General features: G+C 45.8%; 1 protein-coding gene across 1 annotated transcript in view; it reads left to right on the forward strand.

Moving 5' to 3' along the window:
- The first annotated feature begins 1,679 nt into the window (after window positions 1–1,679).
- LOC121534548 (mitofusin-1) overlaps window positions 1,680–15,560 on the forward strand; it is a 36,182-nt gene continuing 22,301 nt past the window's right edge. Inside the window, exons 1-8 of the mRNA XM_041841128.2 lie at window positions 1,680–1,941; window positions 2,075–2,198; window positions 2,450–2,585; window positions 2,980–3,142; window positions 5,080–5,204; window positions 11,983–12,091; window positions 12,453–12,560; window positions 12,959–13,112. Of these exons, the coding sequence (XP_041697062.1) occupies window positions 2,084–2,198; window positions 2,450–2,585; window positions 2,980–3,142; window positions 5,080–5,204; window positions 11,983–12,091; window positions 12,453–12,560; window positions 12,959–13,112 (910 nt within the window). The 5' untranslated portion in view covers window positions 1,680–1,941; window positions 2,075–2,083. The remainder of the gene's footprint in view (window positions 1,942–2,074; window positions 2,199–2,449; window positions 2,586–2,979; window positions 3,143–5,079; window positions 5,205–11,982; window positions 12,092–12,452; window positions 12,561–12,958; window positions 13,113–15,560) is intronic.

Below are 15,560 nucleotides of genomic sequence, written 5' to 3' on the forward strand. Positions count from 1 at the left end.
TCCACAGATGATGGAATCTCTATTGCACTCCACACTGCCCTTTCACACCTGGACAAAAGGAACACCTATGTGAGAATGCTATTTATTGACTACAGCTCAGCGTTCAACACCATATTGCTCTCAAAGCTCATCACTAAGCTAAGGACCCTGGGTCTAAACACCTCCCTCTGCAACTGGATCCCGTACTTCCTGATGGGCCGCCCCCAGGTGGTAAGGGTAGGCAACAACACATCCGTCATGCTGATCCTCAACACGGGGGGCCCCTCAGGGGTGCGTGCTCAATCCCCTCATGTACTCCCTGTTCACTCATGACTGCATGGCCAGGCATGGCCAGACTCCAACAACATCATTACGTTTGCCGATGACACAACTGTGGTAGGCCTGATCACAGACAACGACGAGACAGCCTATAGGGAGGAGGTCAGAGACATGAACCTCTCCCTCAATGTGATCAAGACAAAGGAGAAGATTGTGGACTACAGGAAAAAGAAGAGGACTGAGCACGCCCCCATTCTCATCGACGGGGCTGTAGTGGAGTAGGTTGAGAGCTTCAAGTTCCTTGGTGTCCACATTACCAACAAACGAACATGGTCCAAGCACACCAAGACAGTCGTAAAGATGGCACAGCACAACCTATTCCCCCTAAGGAGACTGAAAAGATTTGGCATGGGTCCTCAGATCCTCAAAAGTTTCTACAGCTGCACCATCGAGAGCATCCTGACTGGCTGCATCACTGCCTGGTATGGCAACTACTCGGCCTCCGACCGCAAGGCACTACAGAGGGTAGCTTCCTGCCATCCAGGACCTCTATACCAGGCGGTGTCAGAGGAAGGCCCTAAAAATAGTCAAAGACTCCTGCCACCCTAGTCATAGACTGTTCTCTCTGCTACCGCACAGCAAGCAGTACCGGAGCGCCAAGTCTAGGTCCAAGAGGCTTCTACACAGCTTCTACCCCCAAGCCATAAGACTCCTGAAAATCTAATCAAATGGCTACCCAGACGAATTGAATTGCCCCTCCCCCACCCCCCTCTTTTACGCTGCTGCTACTCTCTGTTTATTATCTCTGCATAGTCACTTTAATAACTCTACCTACATGTACCTATTTCCTCAATTACCTCGACTAACCGGTGCCCCCGCACATTGACTCGGTACCGGTACCCCCTGTATATAGCCTCGCTATTGTTATTTTACTGCTGCTCTTTCATTATTTGTTACTTTTATTTCTTCTAATTTTTTTATTGAATGTTTTTTTGGTATTTTTTTTGGTATTCTTTCTTAAAATTGCATTGTTGGTTAAGGGCTTGTAAGTCAGCATTTCAGTGTAAGGTCTACACCAGTTGTATTCGGCGCACGTGACAAATAACATTTTATTTTATTTGACAAGTACCCAATCTGTATTTAGGCCCAGTTTAAGCCAGTGAACATTACTAAAGGATAGTATTACTATTCATAGTAGATGCTGCAGGTAAAGAAACTAGACGCGTAACACCTAACCACCTGATGCATTAAGTCCTAGCTAAGAGGATTGGAGATTCACAGGCTCCTCACACACACACACACACACACACACATCAACACACACACACACACATCAGCTGGAAAGGCTGTGTAAGTCCACTGCGCTTCAGTGATCTGATCTTATAGACAGAAAGCAGGTAGACCCAGGTTGTATGCTGGAGAGTGAGAGGAAGAGAGTGGAGGTGAAACAGATTGTGTATGAAGAATAGAAAGAAGTGGAATTGAGAGTGTACGGGTGCATAAACAGAGAACAGAATTTAATTGGGCAAAGCAGGTGTATTTGATTATTTAGGGATTGGAAGGGTTGTCAATTCTTGTCCTGCAGCTATGCTTCTCAACACCTTCTAATGGCATTGATTGGGAAGCAAATTAATCCAGAACCTCTGTGAAGATTTTTCTCACTGCAACTTTCCCCTAGCCAAGGTACTGACAGACTGTGTGTGCATGTGTGTATTGTGTTTGCATAATGTGTGCCTGTGTGTCACCTGTCTGTCTGCCTGCCTGCCTGTCAGTCAGTTTGTCTGTGCCTATGAGTTAATCTAAACACTATGCTCAGGAAGTTGAAATGGACCCGGGGGGCCCCTCGCCCCTCATGCATTTTGTGGTGGCGAAGAAGACTATCAACGGTATATTTGATAAGCTGCTGGAGTATGTCAAAGAGAGCTCAGAGTTTGTGGATGGTAAGATTAGCATCAATAGCATTTTATAGTTTTAATAAAGATTTATACACAACATCATAGGTATAGATGGTCTTATGCTATAATCTGCATCTCAAAGGGCACGCTTCAGACAATTGCCTTGTTAACTTTTGCGTGGCTACCTATTACATATTAACACGTCCACATGGTGGGCTACCTTACACTAGTGTGGGGGTTTTAGTTGTCATCTACCACAATATTCATTCTTGTCTATCTGCTTCTGTGATGCCCAGAGACATGGCGAAGTGCGGATCTGGAGCAGGTCGCAGTCGAGGAGCAGTGCCTTGAAATCCAGACCTGTGCTAGGAAACTGGCCACCATTCAGGAGGTGCTGGCTCGCAGGCACATGAAGGTAGCCTTTTTTGGGAGGTGAGAGTCAATGGTTTATGGGAAATAGAATTGAACCCAATAATCAACACAACATTATTGAGGGTCCATATGTAAAGGACATTTATATTATACAGTTTGTTGCTGGATTGGTATAATTAAGTAGTCTCACAGTTATTCCAGATGTTTTTCATACTACCTAGGTATATTAGTATGGTGTAACTATTGATACAGCATAGGTAAACATTAGTACCAGAACTTTGGATGTGCAGAATTCTTTTCCCCAAAGTTAGTGTAACAGAGGTGGAAGATTTGTGCTAGCTTGCTGAGCTACCTAGGCTTTATCTCAGCAGGTTAACCATAATTAATGTGGTTGCGACCATAATTGTAAACATTTCTGTCAAAGGAGTAAAGAGACATTTCCTCTCCCTGGCAGGACAAGTAACGGTAAGAGCACGGTGATCAATGCCATGCTGAGGGACCGTGTGCTGCCCAGCGGCATTGGCCACACCACCAACTGCTTTCTGAGGGTGGAGGGCACAGACAGGGACGAGGCCTACCTCACCACCGAGGGCTCTGATGACAGAAAAAGCGTCAAGGTCTGTGGTCAAACCAGGGGATCGCAGACTGATCTACTGTGTATATATATACAGTGAGGGAAAAAAGCATTTGATCCCCTGCTGATTTTGTACGTTTGCCCACTGACAAAGAAATTATCAGTCTATAATATTAATGGTAGGTTTATTTTAACAGTGAGAGACAGAATAACAACAAAAAAATCCAGAAAAACGCATGTCAAAAATGTTATAAATTGATTTGCATTTTAATTAGGGAAATAAGTATTTGACCCCCTCTCAATCAGAAAGATTTCTGGCTCCCAGGTGTCTTTTATACAGGTAACTAGCTGAGATTAGGAGCACACTCTTAAAGGGAGTGCTCCTAATCTCAGCTTGTTACCTGTATAAAACACACCTGTCCACAGAAGCAATCAATCAATCAGATTCCAAACTCTCCACCATAGCCAAGACCAAAGAGCTCTCCAAGGATGTCAGGGACAAGATTGTAGACCTACAGAAGGCTGGAATGGGCTACAAGACCATCACCAAGCAGCTTGGTGAGAAGGTGACAACAGTTGGTGCGATTATTTGCAAATGGAAGAAACACAAAAGAACTGTCAATCTCCCTCGGCCTGGGGCTCCATGCAAGATCTCACCTCGTGGAATTGCAATGATCATGAGAACGGTGAGGAATCAGCCCAGAACTACACGAGAGGATCTTGTCCATTATCTCAAGGCAGCTGGGACCATAGTCACCAAGAAAACAATTGGTAACACACTACGCCGTGAAAGACTGAAATCCTGTTGTGGTCAGATGAGACCAAGATCGAGCTCTTTGGCATCATCTCATATCGCCGTGTTTGGAGGAGGAGGAATGCTTTCCTATGACCCCAAGAACACCATCCCCACTGTCAAACATGGAGGTGGAAACATTATGCTTTGGGGGTGTTTTTCTGCTAAGGGGACAGAACAACTTCACCGCATCAAAGGGACGATGGACGGGGCCATGTACCGTCAAATCTTGGGTGAGAACCTCCTTCCCTCAGCCAGGGCATTGAAAATGGGTCGTGGATGGGTATTCCAGCATGACAATGACCCAAAACACACAGCCAAGGCAACAAAGGAGTGGCTCAAGAAGAAGCACATTAAGGTCCTAGAGTGGCTTAGCCAGTCTCCAGACCTTAATCCCATAGAGAATCTGTGGAGGGAGCTGAATGTTCGAGTTGCCAAACGTCAGCCTCGAAACCTTAATGACTTGAAGAAGATCTGCAAAGAGTTGTGGGACAAAATCCCTCCTGAGATGTATGCAAACCTGGTGGCCAACTACAAGAAACGTCTGACCTCTGTGATTGCCAACAAGGGTTTTGCCACCAAGTACTAAATCATGTTTTGCAGAGGGGTCAAATACTTATTTCCCTCATTAAAATGCAAATCAATTAATAACATTTTTGACATGCGTTTTTCTGGATTTTGTTGTTGTTATTCTGTCTCTCACTGTTCAAATAAACCAACCACTAAAATTATAGACTGATCATGTCTTTGTCAGTGGGCAAATGTACAAAATCAGCAGGGGATCAAATATTTTTTCCCTCACTGTATATTCATATTTTAGGGATTTTCCAATTTGATTGAACAGATATTGAGAGAGAATGAAAGTGGAGAAAGATAGAAAGAGGCTGTGCCGAAAAACTGAAGGCCAGATTCAAACCTATGCCGATAATGTAGACGTGTGCCGGAGGCTGACGCTAGACCAGCCTTTTTCGATGTGCAGTACAACACACAAGTGTTAGCAATGGTCATGTAGAACTGGCTAAATTAATCTTGACGTGGACCACGGACTACAGAGTGCGAGGAGAATAGTTTTAGATCGTACAGTGCTGATGCTTTCTCTCCTTCTCTCGCTGTTATTCTCTGTCTATTTCCCTCTGTTCTACTACTTTGTGTATGTCTCTGCTTCCTCTTCTTCCCCCCCCTTCCAGTCTGTCAATCAGCTGGCCCATGCCCTGCATATGGAGCGCAGTCTAGACTCAGGCTGCCTAGTGAAGGTGTTCTGGCCCAAGTCCAGGTGTGCCCTGCTGAGGGATGACCTTGTTATTATGGACAGGTACACGCTAGGGTTTAATACCGGTGACCGGTATCTCAGAATTTCCCTGACCAAGCTCCTTCCCATTTCCCAAGAAAAATATTGACGGGACCCGTGGACCAATAATATAGCCGTTCTATGCCGCACAAAAAAAAATACAAAATGTGCAGGTGCAAATAGCTACATGAAACGGACATATGAACTCTGGCTTCATTCATACATTCGACCCGTCATCAACGCTAGTAGCCTACCATATTTACTCAACATAAAGTTATTTTCTTACTTTCATGGCTTGAATTGCTAACTATCATAAATAGGCTACACGCAACCTGTCGACACAGTTACGGTAGACAATCTCCAAACTAGCTGTGTGGCACTGGCAGAGGCTCAAAATGTGCCACTCACTGTTAACAAAATGGATGAAACACTGGGTCCGAAATAGCCTAGACATTTGCAACATTGTTCTATGATGTTACACTACAAAAGCGAGAGCACGGCGGGCTTAGTCAGATTCGCAGGCAATTGATTAACCGCGGCGCTATCCATGGTGCATATGTTCTATGGAGCGATTTCAGTGCCAACAGAAATTGAATTTGAATTTCATAATTTAGAATTTGTATCAGGATATTGAATTTGAATGTAATATTTTTGTATTTGTAATGCACAAATTTAGTCATTGAATTCATAAATTGAACTTGTATTTCATGATTTGAAACTGAACAGAATGAATATTGCATTTCAATTTAAATGAATGTTCAATTTCAATATTTCAATATTCAGTGTAAATATGGTATATATTTCATTTATTGTCTGTGTATCAAACTTTTAATTTCAAGTTGATCAAATATTTACCTTCCCAGATACAAAAGTATGTGGACACCCCTTCAAATTAGCGGATTAGGCTATTTCAGCCACACCCGTTGCTGACAGGTGTAAAAAATTGAGCACACATCCATGCAATCTCCATAGACAAATATTGGCAGTAAAATGGCCTTACTGAAGAGCTCAGTGACTTTCAACGTGGCACCGTCATAGGATGCCACCAAGTCAGTTCGTCAAATTTCTGCCCTGCTAGAGCTGCCCCGGTCAACTGTAAGTGTTGTTAGTGGAAACGTCTAGGAGCAACAACGGCTCAGCCGCGAAGTGGTAGGCGACACAAGCTCACAGAACGGGACCGCCGAGTGCTGAAGCGCATAAAAAAAATCTATCCTCGGTTGCAACACTCACTACTGAGTTCCAAACTGCCTCTGGAAGCAACGTCAGCACAATAACTGTTCGTCGGGAGTTTTGTGAAATGGGTTTCCATGGCCGAGCAGCCGCACACAAACCTAACATCACCATGTGCAATGCCAAGTGTCGGCTGGAGTGGTGTAAAGCTCGCTGCCATTGGACTCTGGAGCAGTGGAAACGAGTTCTCTGGAATGATCAATCAATCAATCAAATTTGATTTATAAAGCCCTTTTTACATCAGCAGATGCCACAAAGTGCTATACAGAAACCCAGCCTAAAACCCCAAACAGCAAGCAATGCAGATGTAGAAGCACGGTGGCTAGGAAAAACTCCCTAGAATGGCAGAAATCTAGGAAGAAACCTAGAGAGGTACCAGGCTCTAAGGGGTGGCCAGTCCCCTTCTGGCTGTGCCGGGTGGAGATTAAAACAGTACATGGCCATTTAGGCCAGATTTTTCTCCAAGATGTTCAAACGTTCATAGATGACCAGCAGGGTCAAATAATAATCACAGTGGTTGTAGAGGTTGCAACAGGTCAGTACGTCAGGAGTAAATGTCATAGCCGGGCACTTAGAGGTTGAAATAGCAGGTGCGGTAGAGAGAGAGAGTTGAAAACAGCAGGTCTGGGACAAGGCAGCACGTCTGGTGAACAGGTCAGGGTTCCATAGCCGCAGGTAGAAGAGTGGAAACTGGAGCAGCAGCACGACCAGGTGGACTGGGGACAACAGGAGTCATCAGGCCAGGTAGTCCTGAGGCATGGTCCTAGGGCTCAGGTCCTCCGGGAGGGGAGGGAGAGAGGGAGAATTAAAGGGAGCATACTTAAATTCACACAGGACACTGGATAAGACAGGAGAATAACACCAGATATAACAGACTGACCCAGCCCCCCGGCACATAGCCTATTGCAGCATAGATACTGGAGGCTGAGACAGCGGGGGTCGGGAGACACTGTGGCCCCGTCCGATGATACCCCCAGACAGGGCCAACCAGGCAGGATATAACCCCACCCACTTTGCCAAACCACAGCCCCCACACCACCAGAGGGAAATCAACAGATCACCAACCTATTACCCTGAGATAATGCTGAGTATAGCCCACGAAGATCTCCTCCACTGCATGAGCCCGAGGGAGCGACAAACCGAAGAACACCATCCCAGTGATGAATCACGCTTCACCATCTGGCAGTCCGACGAATGCCAGGACAACGCTACATGCCACAATGCATAGTGCCAACTGTAAATTTTGGTGGAGGAGGAATAATGGTCTGGGGCTGTTCTTCATGGTTCGGGCTAGGCCCCTTAGTTCCAGTGAAGGGAAATCTTAACTCTACAGCATACAATGACATTCTAGATGATTCTATGCTTCCAACTTTGTGGCAACAGTTTGGGGAAGGCCCTTTCCTGTTTCAGTATGACAATGCCCCCGTGCATAAAGCGAGGTCCAAACAGAAATGGTTTGTCGAGATCGGTGTGGATGAACTTGACTGACCTGCACAGAGCCCTGATCTCAACCCCATCGAACACCTTTGGGATGAATTGAAATACCGACTATGAGCCAGGCCTAATCGCCCAACATCAGTGCCCGACCTCACTAATGCTCTTGTGGCTGAATGGAAGCAAGTCCCCACAGCAATATTCCAATCTAGTAGAAAGCCTTCCCAGAAGAGTGAAGGCTGTTATAGCAGCAAAGGGGGTGACCAACTCCATATTAATGCCCATGATTTTGGAATTAGTTGTTCGACAAACAGGTGTCCACATACCTTTGGTCATGTAGTGTATTATGACGCCATACCTGAAAGCTCTCTGGAACATGGACATGCCTTCTGATCCCCTCTTTGATTATCACAGGCAGCGCAGGACACGTTAGAAGGGACTACAAGGTGTCGAAAGCGTTCCACAGGGATGCTGGCCCATGTTGTCTCCAATGCTTCCCACAGTTGTGTCAAGTTTGCTGGATGTCATTTGGGTGGTGGACCATTCTTGATACACATGGGAAACGGTTGAGCGTGAAAATCCCAGCAGCGTTCCAGTTCTTGACACACTCAAACCGGTGCGCCTGGCACCTACTACCATACCCGTTCAAAGGCACTTAAATATTTTGTCTTGCCCATTCACCCTCTGAATGGCATACATACACAATCCATGTCTCAATTGTCTCAAGGCTTAAAAATCCTTCTTTAACCTGTCTCCTCCACTTCATCTAAACTGATTGAAGTGGATTTTACAGGTGACATCAATAAGGGATCATAGCTTTCACCTGGTCAGTCTATGTCATGGAAATAGCAGGTGTTCCTATTTAGCCAATAGAACCTAGAGAGTGTTCTTCAATGCAAGCTTCTCTAACATCAGATATGTACAGTGCGGTGTCCCTCAGGGCAGCCTACTTGGGCCGTTACTCTTCTCTATTATTATAAAGGATTTGACGCTGGTCTTAAACAAAGCTAGAACAACTATGTATGCAGATGATTCCACACTCTACATGTCAGCACCCAAAGTCAGTGAGCTCACTGAAATTCTAAATAAGGAGTTACAGTCAGTATCAGAATGGGTGATTAACAATAAACTGGTCTTAAATACAGCTAAAACTAAAAGGATTCTATTTGGTTCAAAACATTCTCTAAGACCTAAACCCCAATGGAGTTGTGGGTGTGACCATTGAGCAAGTTGAGGAAGCTAAACTCCTAGGTATAACATTGGATGGTCAATTATTATTATCAAATCATATTAACAAAGTTGTTGTGAAGATGGGGAGTGGTATGTCTGTTATAAAAATATGTTCTGTGTTTTTTACACAAAAATCAACTGTACTAGTTGTTCAGGCTCTGGTCTTGTACCATCTTGATTACTGTCTGGTAATATGGATAAGTGCAGCAAAGAAAGACCTAGCAAAGCTGAAGATGGCTCAAAACAGAGCAGCAAACCTTGCCCTTAACATACAGAACTAACATCAACAACATGCATGCCAGTCTTTCCTGGTTGAGGGCTGATGAGAGATTAACTGCATCAATTCTTGTTTTTGTGAGAAATATATAATTGTGTTAAAATTTCCAAATGGTCTGTATAATCAACTTGCATATAGCTCTGACAGATATACTTACCCCACCAGACATGCCACCTGGGGTCTCTTCCCAGTCCCCAAATCCAGAACGAATTCAAGGCAACGCATAGTATTATATAGAGCCATGATCATATGGAACTCCCTTCCATCTCAAATTACTCAAGCAAACAGCAAAATTAGCTTTAAAAAACAAATTCAACAACACCTAACAACACAGCGCCTTTCCCCTATCTGACCTAGTTGTAATGACTAAAATAAATTCAACAAGCTACATTGGCTTCAGAAACCACCAGAAGCTTCTCTTTTAACACAGAGAGCGTTTGTTCTCCTCTACCTTTCCTGACTGGCAAAGTACCAGGATGTTGTCTCAGGTTTTGAATCTCAATTTGAGATCTGAATTTGAAAACATGCATCTGAGAAGTTGAATATATGTAACTTTGATCAACTTGAAATGAGTTTGTACACAGACCATTAATGCAATATCTACCATATTTAAACAGTTTAAATATTGAATTTGAATATTCATTCAATTGAAATTGCATTTTAAAACTGAATGCAATATTTATTCAATTCAGTTTCAAATCATGAAATACAAGTTCATTTTATGAATTCAATGATTCAATATGTCCATTACAAAATATAAAATATTACATTCAAATTCATATCCTAATTCAAATTCTAAATTATGGGATTCAAATACAATTTCTGTTGTAACCAAAAAGGGTTCTCCTATGGGGACAGCCGAAGAACCATTTTGGAACCCTTTTTTCTAAGAGTGTACAGTGTCTTCAGAAAGTATTCACACCCCTTGACCCTTTCCACATTTTGTTGTGTTACAGCCTGAATTTAAAATTGGGTAAATTGAGATTTTGGGTCACTGTCCTACACACAATACCCCATTATGTCAAAGTGGAATTATGTTAATAGACTTTTTTACAAATTAATAAAAAATGAAAAGCTGAAATGTCTTGAGTCAATAAGGATTCTTGTTATGGGAAGCCTAAATAAGTTCAGGAGTAAAATATTGCTTAAAAAGTCACATAATAAGTTGCATGGACTCACTCTGTGTGCAATAATAGTGGTTAACATGATTTTTGAATGGCTACCTCATCTCTGTACCCCACACATACAACTTTCTGTAAGGTCCCTCAGTCGAGCAGTGAATATCAAACACAGATTCAACCACAAAGACCAGGGAGGTTTTCCAATGCAAAGAAGGGCACCTATTGGTAGATCGGTAAAAAAAAGCAGACATTGAATATCCCTTTAAGCATGGTGAAGTTATTAATTACACTTTGGAGGGTGTATCAATACACCCAGTCACTACAAAAATACAGGCATCCTTCCTAACTCAGTTGCCGGAGAGGAAGGAAACCGCTCAGGGATTTCACCATGAGGCCAATGGTGACTTTAAAACCGTTACAGAGTTTAATGGCTGTGATAGGAAGAAACTGAGTCATTTTCAATACTACCCTAATACTAACCTAAATGACAGAGTTCAAAGAAGGAAGTCTGTACAGAATAAAAATATTCAGAAACATGCATCCTGTTTGCAATAAGGCACTAAAATAAAACTGCAAAGAATGTGGCAAAGAAATTAACTTTAAGTCCTGAATACAAAGTGTTATGTTTGGGGCAAATCCAACACAACACCTCACTTCATATTTTCAAGCATGGTGGTGACTGCATCATGTTATGGGTTTGCTTGTCATCGGCAAGGACTAGGGAGTTTTTTAGGATAAAATTAAATGGAATAGAGCTAAGCACAGGCAAAATCCTAGAGGAAAACCTGGTTCAGTCTGCTTTCCAACAGACACTGGGAGACAAATTTACATTTCAGCAGGACAATAACCTAAAACACAAGGCTAAATATACACTGGAGTTGCTTACCAAGACGACATTGAATGTTCCTGAGTGGCCTAGTTACAGTTTAGACTTAAATAGGCTTGGAAATCTATGGCAAGACTTGAAAATGGCTGTCTAGCAATGATCAACAACCAACTTGACAGAGCTTGAAGAATTTAAAAAATAATAATGTGCAAATATTATACAATCCAGGTGTTCAAAGCTCTTAGAGACTCACAGCTGTAATAGCTGCCAAATGTGTTTTGAATCAGGGGTGTGAACACTTATGTAAATGAGATATTTCTGTATTTAATTTTTTTCTAAATTTGCTAAATTTTCTCAAAACAGGTTTTCACTTTGTCATTATGGGGTATTGTGTGTATATGGGTGAGAAACATGTTTTATTTAATCCATTTAGAATTCAGGCTGTAACACAACATAATGTGGAATAAGTCAAGGGGTATGAATACTTTCTGAAGGCACTGGTACAACGCGGACTGGCTCTGTTACGCTGGGTTGTCCTGACTTGTCTGTGCAGTGTTTGTATATTTTGTATTTCATGAAAACTGTGTTCACTTTGTATGTGTTCAAGTTGTATTCTTTTACTTCCTCTTATCAATCAATTCCACTTGTATGTTGCATTATACATGCGCGTGCACACACACACAGCCCAGGGACTGATGTGACCTCTTACCTGGACAGCTGGATCGACAAGTTCTGTCTGGACGCTGACGTCTTTGTGTTGGTGGGCAATGCAGAGTCCACACTGATGAACACAGTGAGAAAACTAACTAAACCACTCTTGTAACTCTTTACCATTAACACTAACGTACATTAACATTACCATTAATCGACAGAAAACGTTAAGAATGTTTTTTGCCTTTCAAATATATTTTCTGCATTTTTATCTTACTGGGCTATGGTTTCTAATAATTACAAAATTCCCCCCATTCCTACTGGAAATTACGCCTATGCACACCACTATGAGCATAATCAATGATTATATTGTAGCTAGATGTTTCGGTGTCTCCCATGATGCATTTATGCACTTGTTTTTTTGTTTATTTAAAACCTGTTTTTCTTTCCATTGCTTCTCTACTTATATATGTGTTTCTTGATGTGTCTATTACACTTTAAAGGAGAAGCTGTTTTTCCACAAAGTGAGCGAGCGCATATCCAAGCCAAACATTTTCATCCTGCACAACCGCTGGGATGCCTCTGCGTGGGAGCCCGAGTACATAGATGAAGTGAGTTTGACTGTGAAACTACACTGCAAGCATAGTGCAAGCATTTCATAAGCGTTGTTTTTGCCATGCTACACCAGAAGCAGCAAAAGGAGGAAGCAATCAATAGTGCAGCAGTGAAATAATTGAAATAGACACTTGAAATAGACATGCTTCATTCACTTGCTGCTTGCTCAGCTGGAGTATAATTTCTCTTTGCTCACAGTGGTTCAGTGTCATCCACGCTTGCGCTTTGTGTATGCTATGCTTACGTTACATGTCTTGTGTAGTTTGGCCGTAAGAAAAACAAGATGGGTCCCACTTATAAAGGGCTTATGGGCGCTTCATTGAGCCCTTCATTCGATTTGTCTACTTTTTGAGCGACCAAAATATCAAACCTAATGGATAATGATCTCCCCCAGGTGCGTAAGCAGCACATGGACCGCTGTGTGAGTTTCCTGGTGGAGGAGCTGAGGGTGGTGAGTCAAGAGGAGGCGCCGGGACGGATCTTCTTTGTGTCGGCCAAGGAGGTGCTCAGCTCCAGGATGCACTGTGCCCAGGGCATGCCCGAGACAGGTGAGACAGGTGAGAAGGGACCAAAGGCTAGGTGGGCGGGGTTGCATGATGCTGGCTGGCTGTCACGCCCTGGCTCTGGGGACTCTTGTATGTTGAGCCAGGGTGTTAGTTTCGTTGTGTAGTGTCTATGTTTCGTTTTCTATGTTCTGTTCTAGGTTATGTGTTTCTATGTTGGCCGGGGTGGTTCTCAATCAGAGGCAACGAGAATCAGCTGTTGCTTGTTGTCTCTGATTGGGAACCATACTTAGGCAGCCTTTTGTGCACTTGTTATTCGTGGGATCTTGTTCCGTGTAGGTTTGTGTATGACCGAGGACTTCACGTTTCGTTTTGTTATTTGTATCGTATTGTTAATAGTACACTATTAAAGAGATGTACGCATATCACGCTGCGCCTTGGTCCACTCATTATGACGAACGTGACAGAAGATCCCACCATCAAAGGACCAAGCAGCGTGTCCAGGAGCAGACAGCCTGGACTTGGGAGGAGATTTTGGACGGGAAGGGGTCCTGGACTTGGGAGGAAATCCAGGCCGGGATGGATCGCCGTCCGTGGGAGGAGACGGTGGAGGCGCGCCATAGAGAGGAGCAGCGGCGCCAACCGGGCCGACGTCGGACACGCAAAAGGCAACCCCAATAATTTTTTTTGGGGGGGGGGCACACGGCATGGATGACGGGGCTGCTGGAGGCAGCTACAGGGCGAGTTTGGGGATTAGGAGAGGAGGCCACCGGGTTTGGGGGGTTGGAAGGGAGGTTGGCGGAGCCTAGAGGTAGAGCAGAGCCAACTCCCCGTACTCAGGCTAGGCAGCGTGAGACTGGGCAGGTTCCGAGGTATGCGGAGCTGCGTACTGTGCCGCGAGTGGTCCGGCACAGTCCTGTACGTCCTGTGCTAGCACCACGCACGTGTCATGCTAAGGTGGGCATGCAGCCAGGACGGAGTGTGCCGGCTCAACGCTCGTGGCCTCCAGTGCCCCTCCTCGGTCCCGGATATCCTGCGCTAGTGCCACGTGCTGTAGTGCCAGTACGAGTACACAGCCCTGTGCTGATGCCTCACACAGAGTGTGTAAAAATAGGCATTCAGCCAGGACGGGTTGTGTCAGCTCTTTGCTCCAGACCTCCAGTCCGTCTCCACAGCCCGGTCCGGCCTGTTCCTGTTCCCCGCACCAAGCCTATGGTGCGCGTCGCCAGCCCGGCCCGGCCTGTTCCTGCTCCCCGCACCAAGCTTATGGTGCGCGTCGCCAGCCCGGCCCAGCCTGTTCCTGCTCCCCGCACCAAGCCTATGGTGCGCGTCGCCAGCCCGGCCCGGCCTGTTCCTGCTCCCCGCACCAAGCCTTTGGTGCGCGTCGCCAGCCCGGCCCGGCCTGTTCCTGCCCCCCGCACCAAGCCTATGGTGCGCGTCGCCAGCCCGGTCTTGCCTGTTCCTGCTCCCCGCACCAAGCCAATGGTGCGCGTCGCCAGCCCGTCCCGGCCTGTTCCTGCTCCCCGCATCAAGCCAGTGGTGCGCGACGTCAGCCCGGTCCGGCCCGGTCCGGCCCGTTCCTGCTCCCCGCACCAAGCCAGTGGTGCGCGACGTCAGCCCGGTCCGGCCCATTCCTGCTCCCCGCACCAAGCCAGTGGTGCGCGACGTCAGCCCGGTCCGGCCCGTTCCTGCTCCCCGCACCAAGCTTGTGGTGCACGTCGCCAGCCCGGTCCGGCCCGTACCTGCTCCCAGCACCAAGCCAGTGGTGCGCGACGTCAGCCCGGTCCGGCCCGTTCCTGCTCCCCGCACCAAGCCTATGGTGCGCGTCGCCAGCCCGGTCTTGCCTGTTCCTGCTCCCCGCACCAAGCCAATGGTGCGCGTCGCCAGCCCGGCCCGGCCTGTTCCTGCTCCCCGCACCAAGCCTGTGGTGCGCGTCGTCAGTCCGGCACAGCCCGTGCCTGCTTCACCGGTGCCTGGTCAGGTACCGGTCAGCTGCTCCACATCGGAGCCTAAGCAATCCGCTCCACCGATGTCCAGTCCAGCTCCAACCAGCGGGGCCAGACCAGACCAGGGGCGCTACGGGGGGGTTGTTAGAGGGTGGTGGTCACGCCCGGAGCCGGATCCGCCTCCGAGGTAGAATGCCCACCCGGCCCTTCCCCCTGTTGGGTTTATGTTGGCGCGGTCGCAGTCCGCGCCTTTGGGGGGGGGGTACTGTCACGCCCTGGCTCTGGGGACTCTTGTATGTTGAGCCAGGGTGTTAGTTTCGTTGTGTAGTGTCTATGTTTCGTTTTCTATGTTCTGTTCTAGGTTATGTGTTTCTATGTTGGCCGGGGTGGTTCTCAATCAGAGGCAACGAGAATCAGCTGTTGCTTGTTGTCTCTGATTGGGTACCATACTTAGGCAGCCTTTTGTGCACTTGTTATTCGTGGGATCTTGTTCCGTGTAGGTTTGTGTATGACCGAGGACTTTTCGTTTTGTTATTTGTATCGTATT

Source organism: Coregonus clupeaformis, unplaced genomic scaffold (assembly GCF_020615455.1).
Source record: "Coregonus clupeaformis isolate EN_2021a unplaced genomic scaffold, ASM2061545v1 scaf0349, whole genome shotgun sequence".
In the NCBI taxonomy this organism is placed as follows: Eukaryota; Metazoa; Chordata; class Actinopteri; order Salmoniformes; family Salmonidae; genus Coregonus; species Coregonus clupeaformis.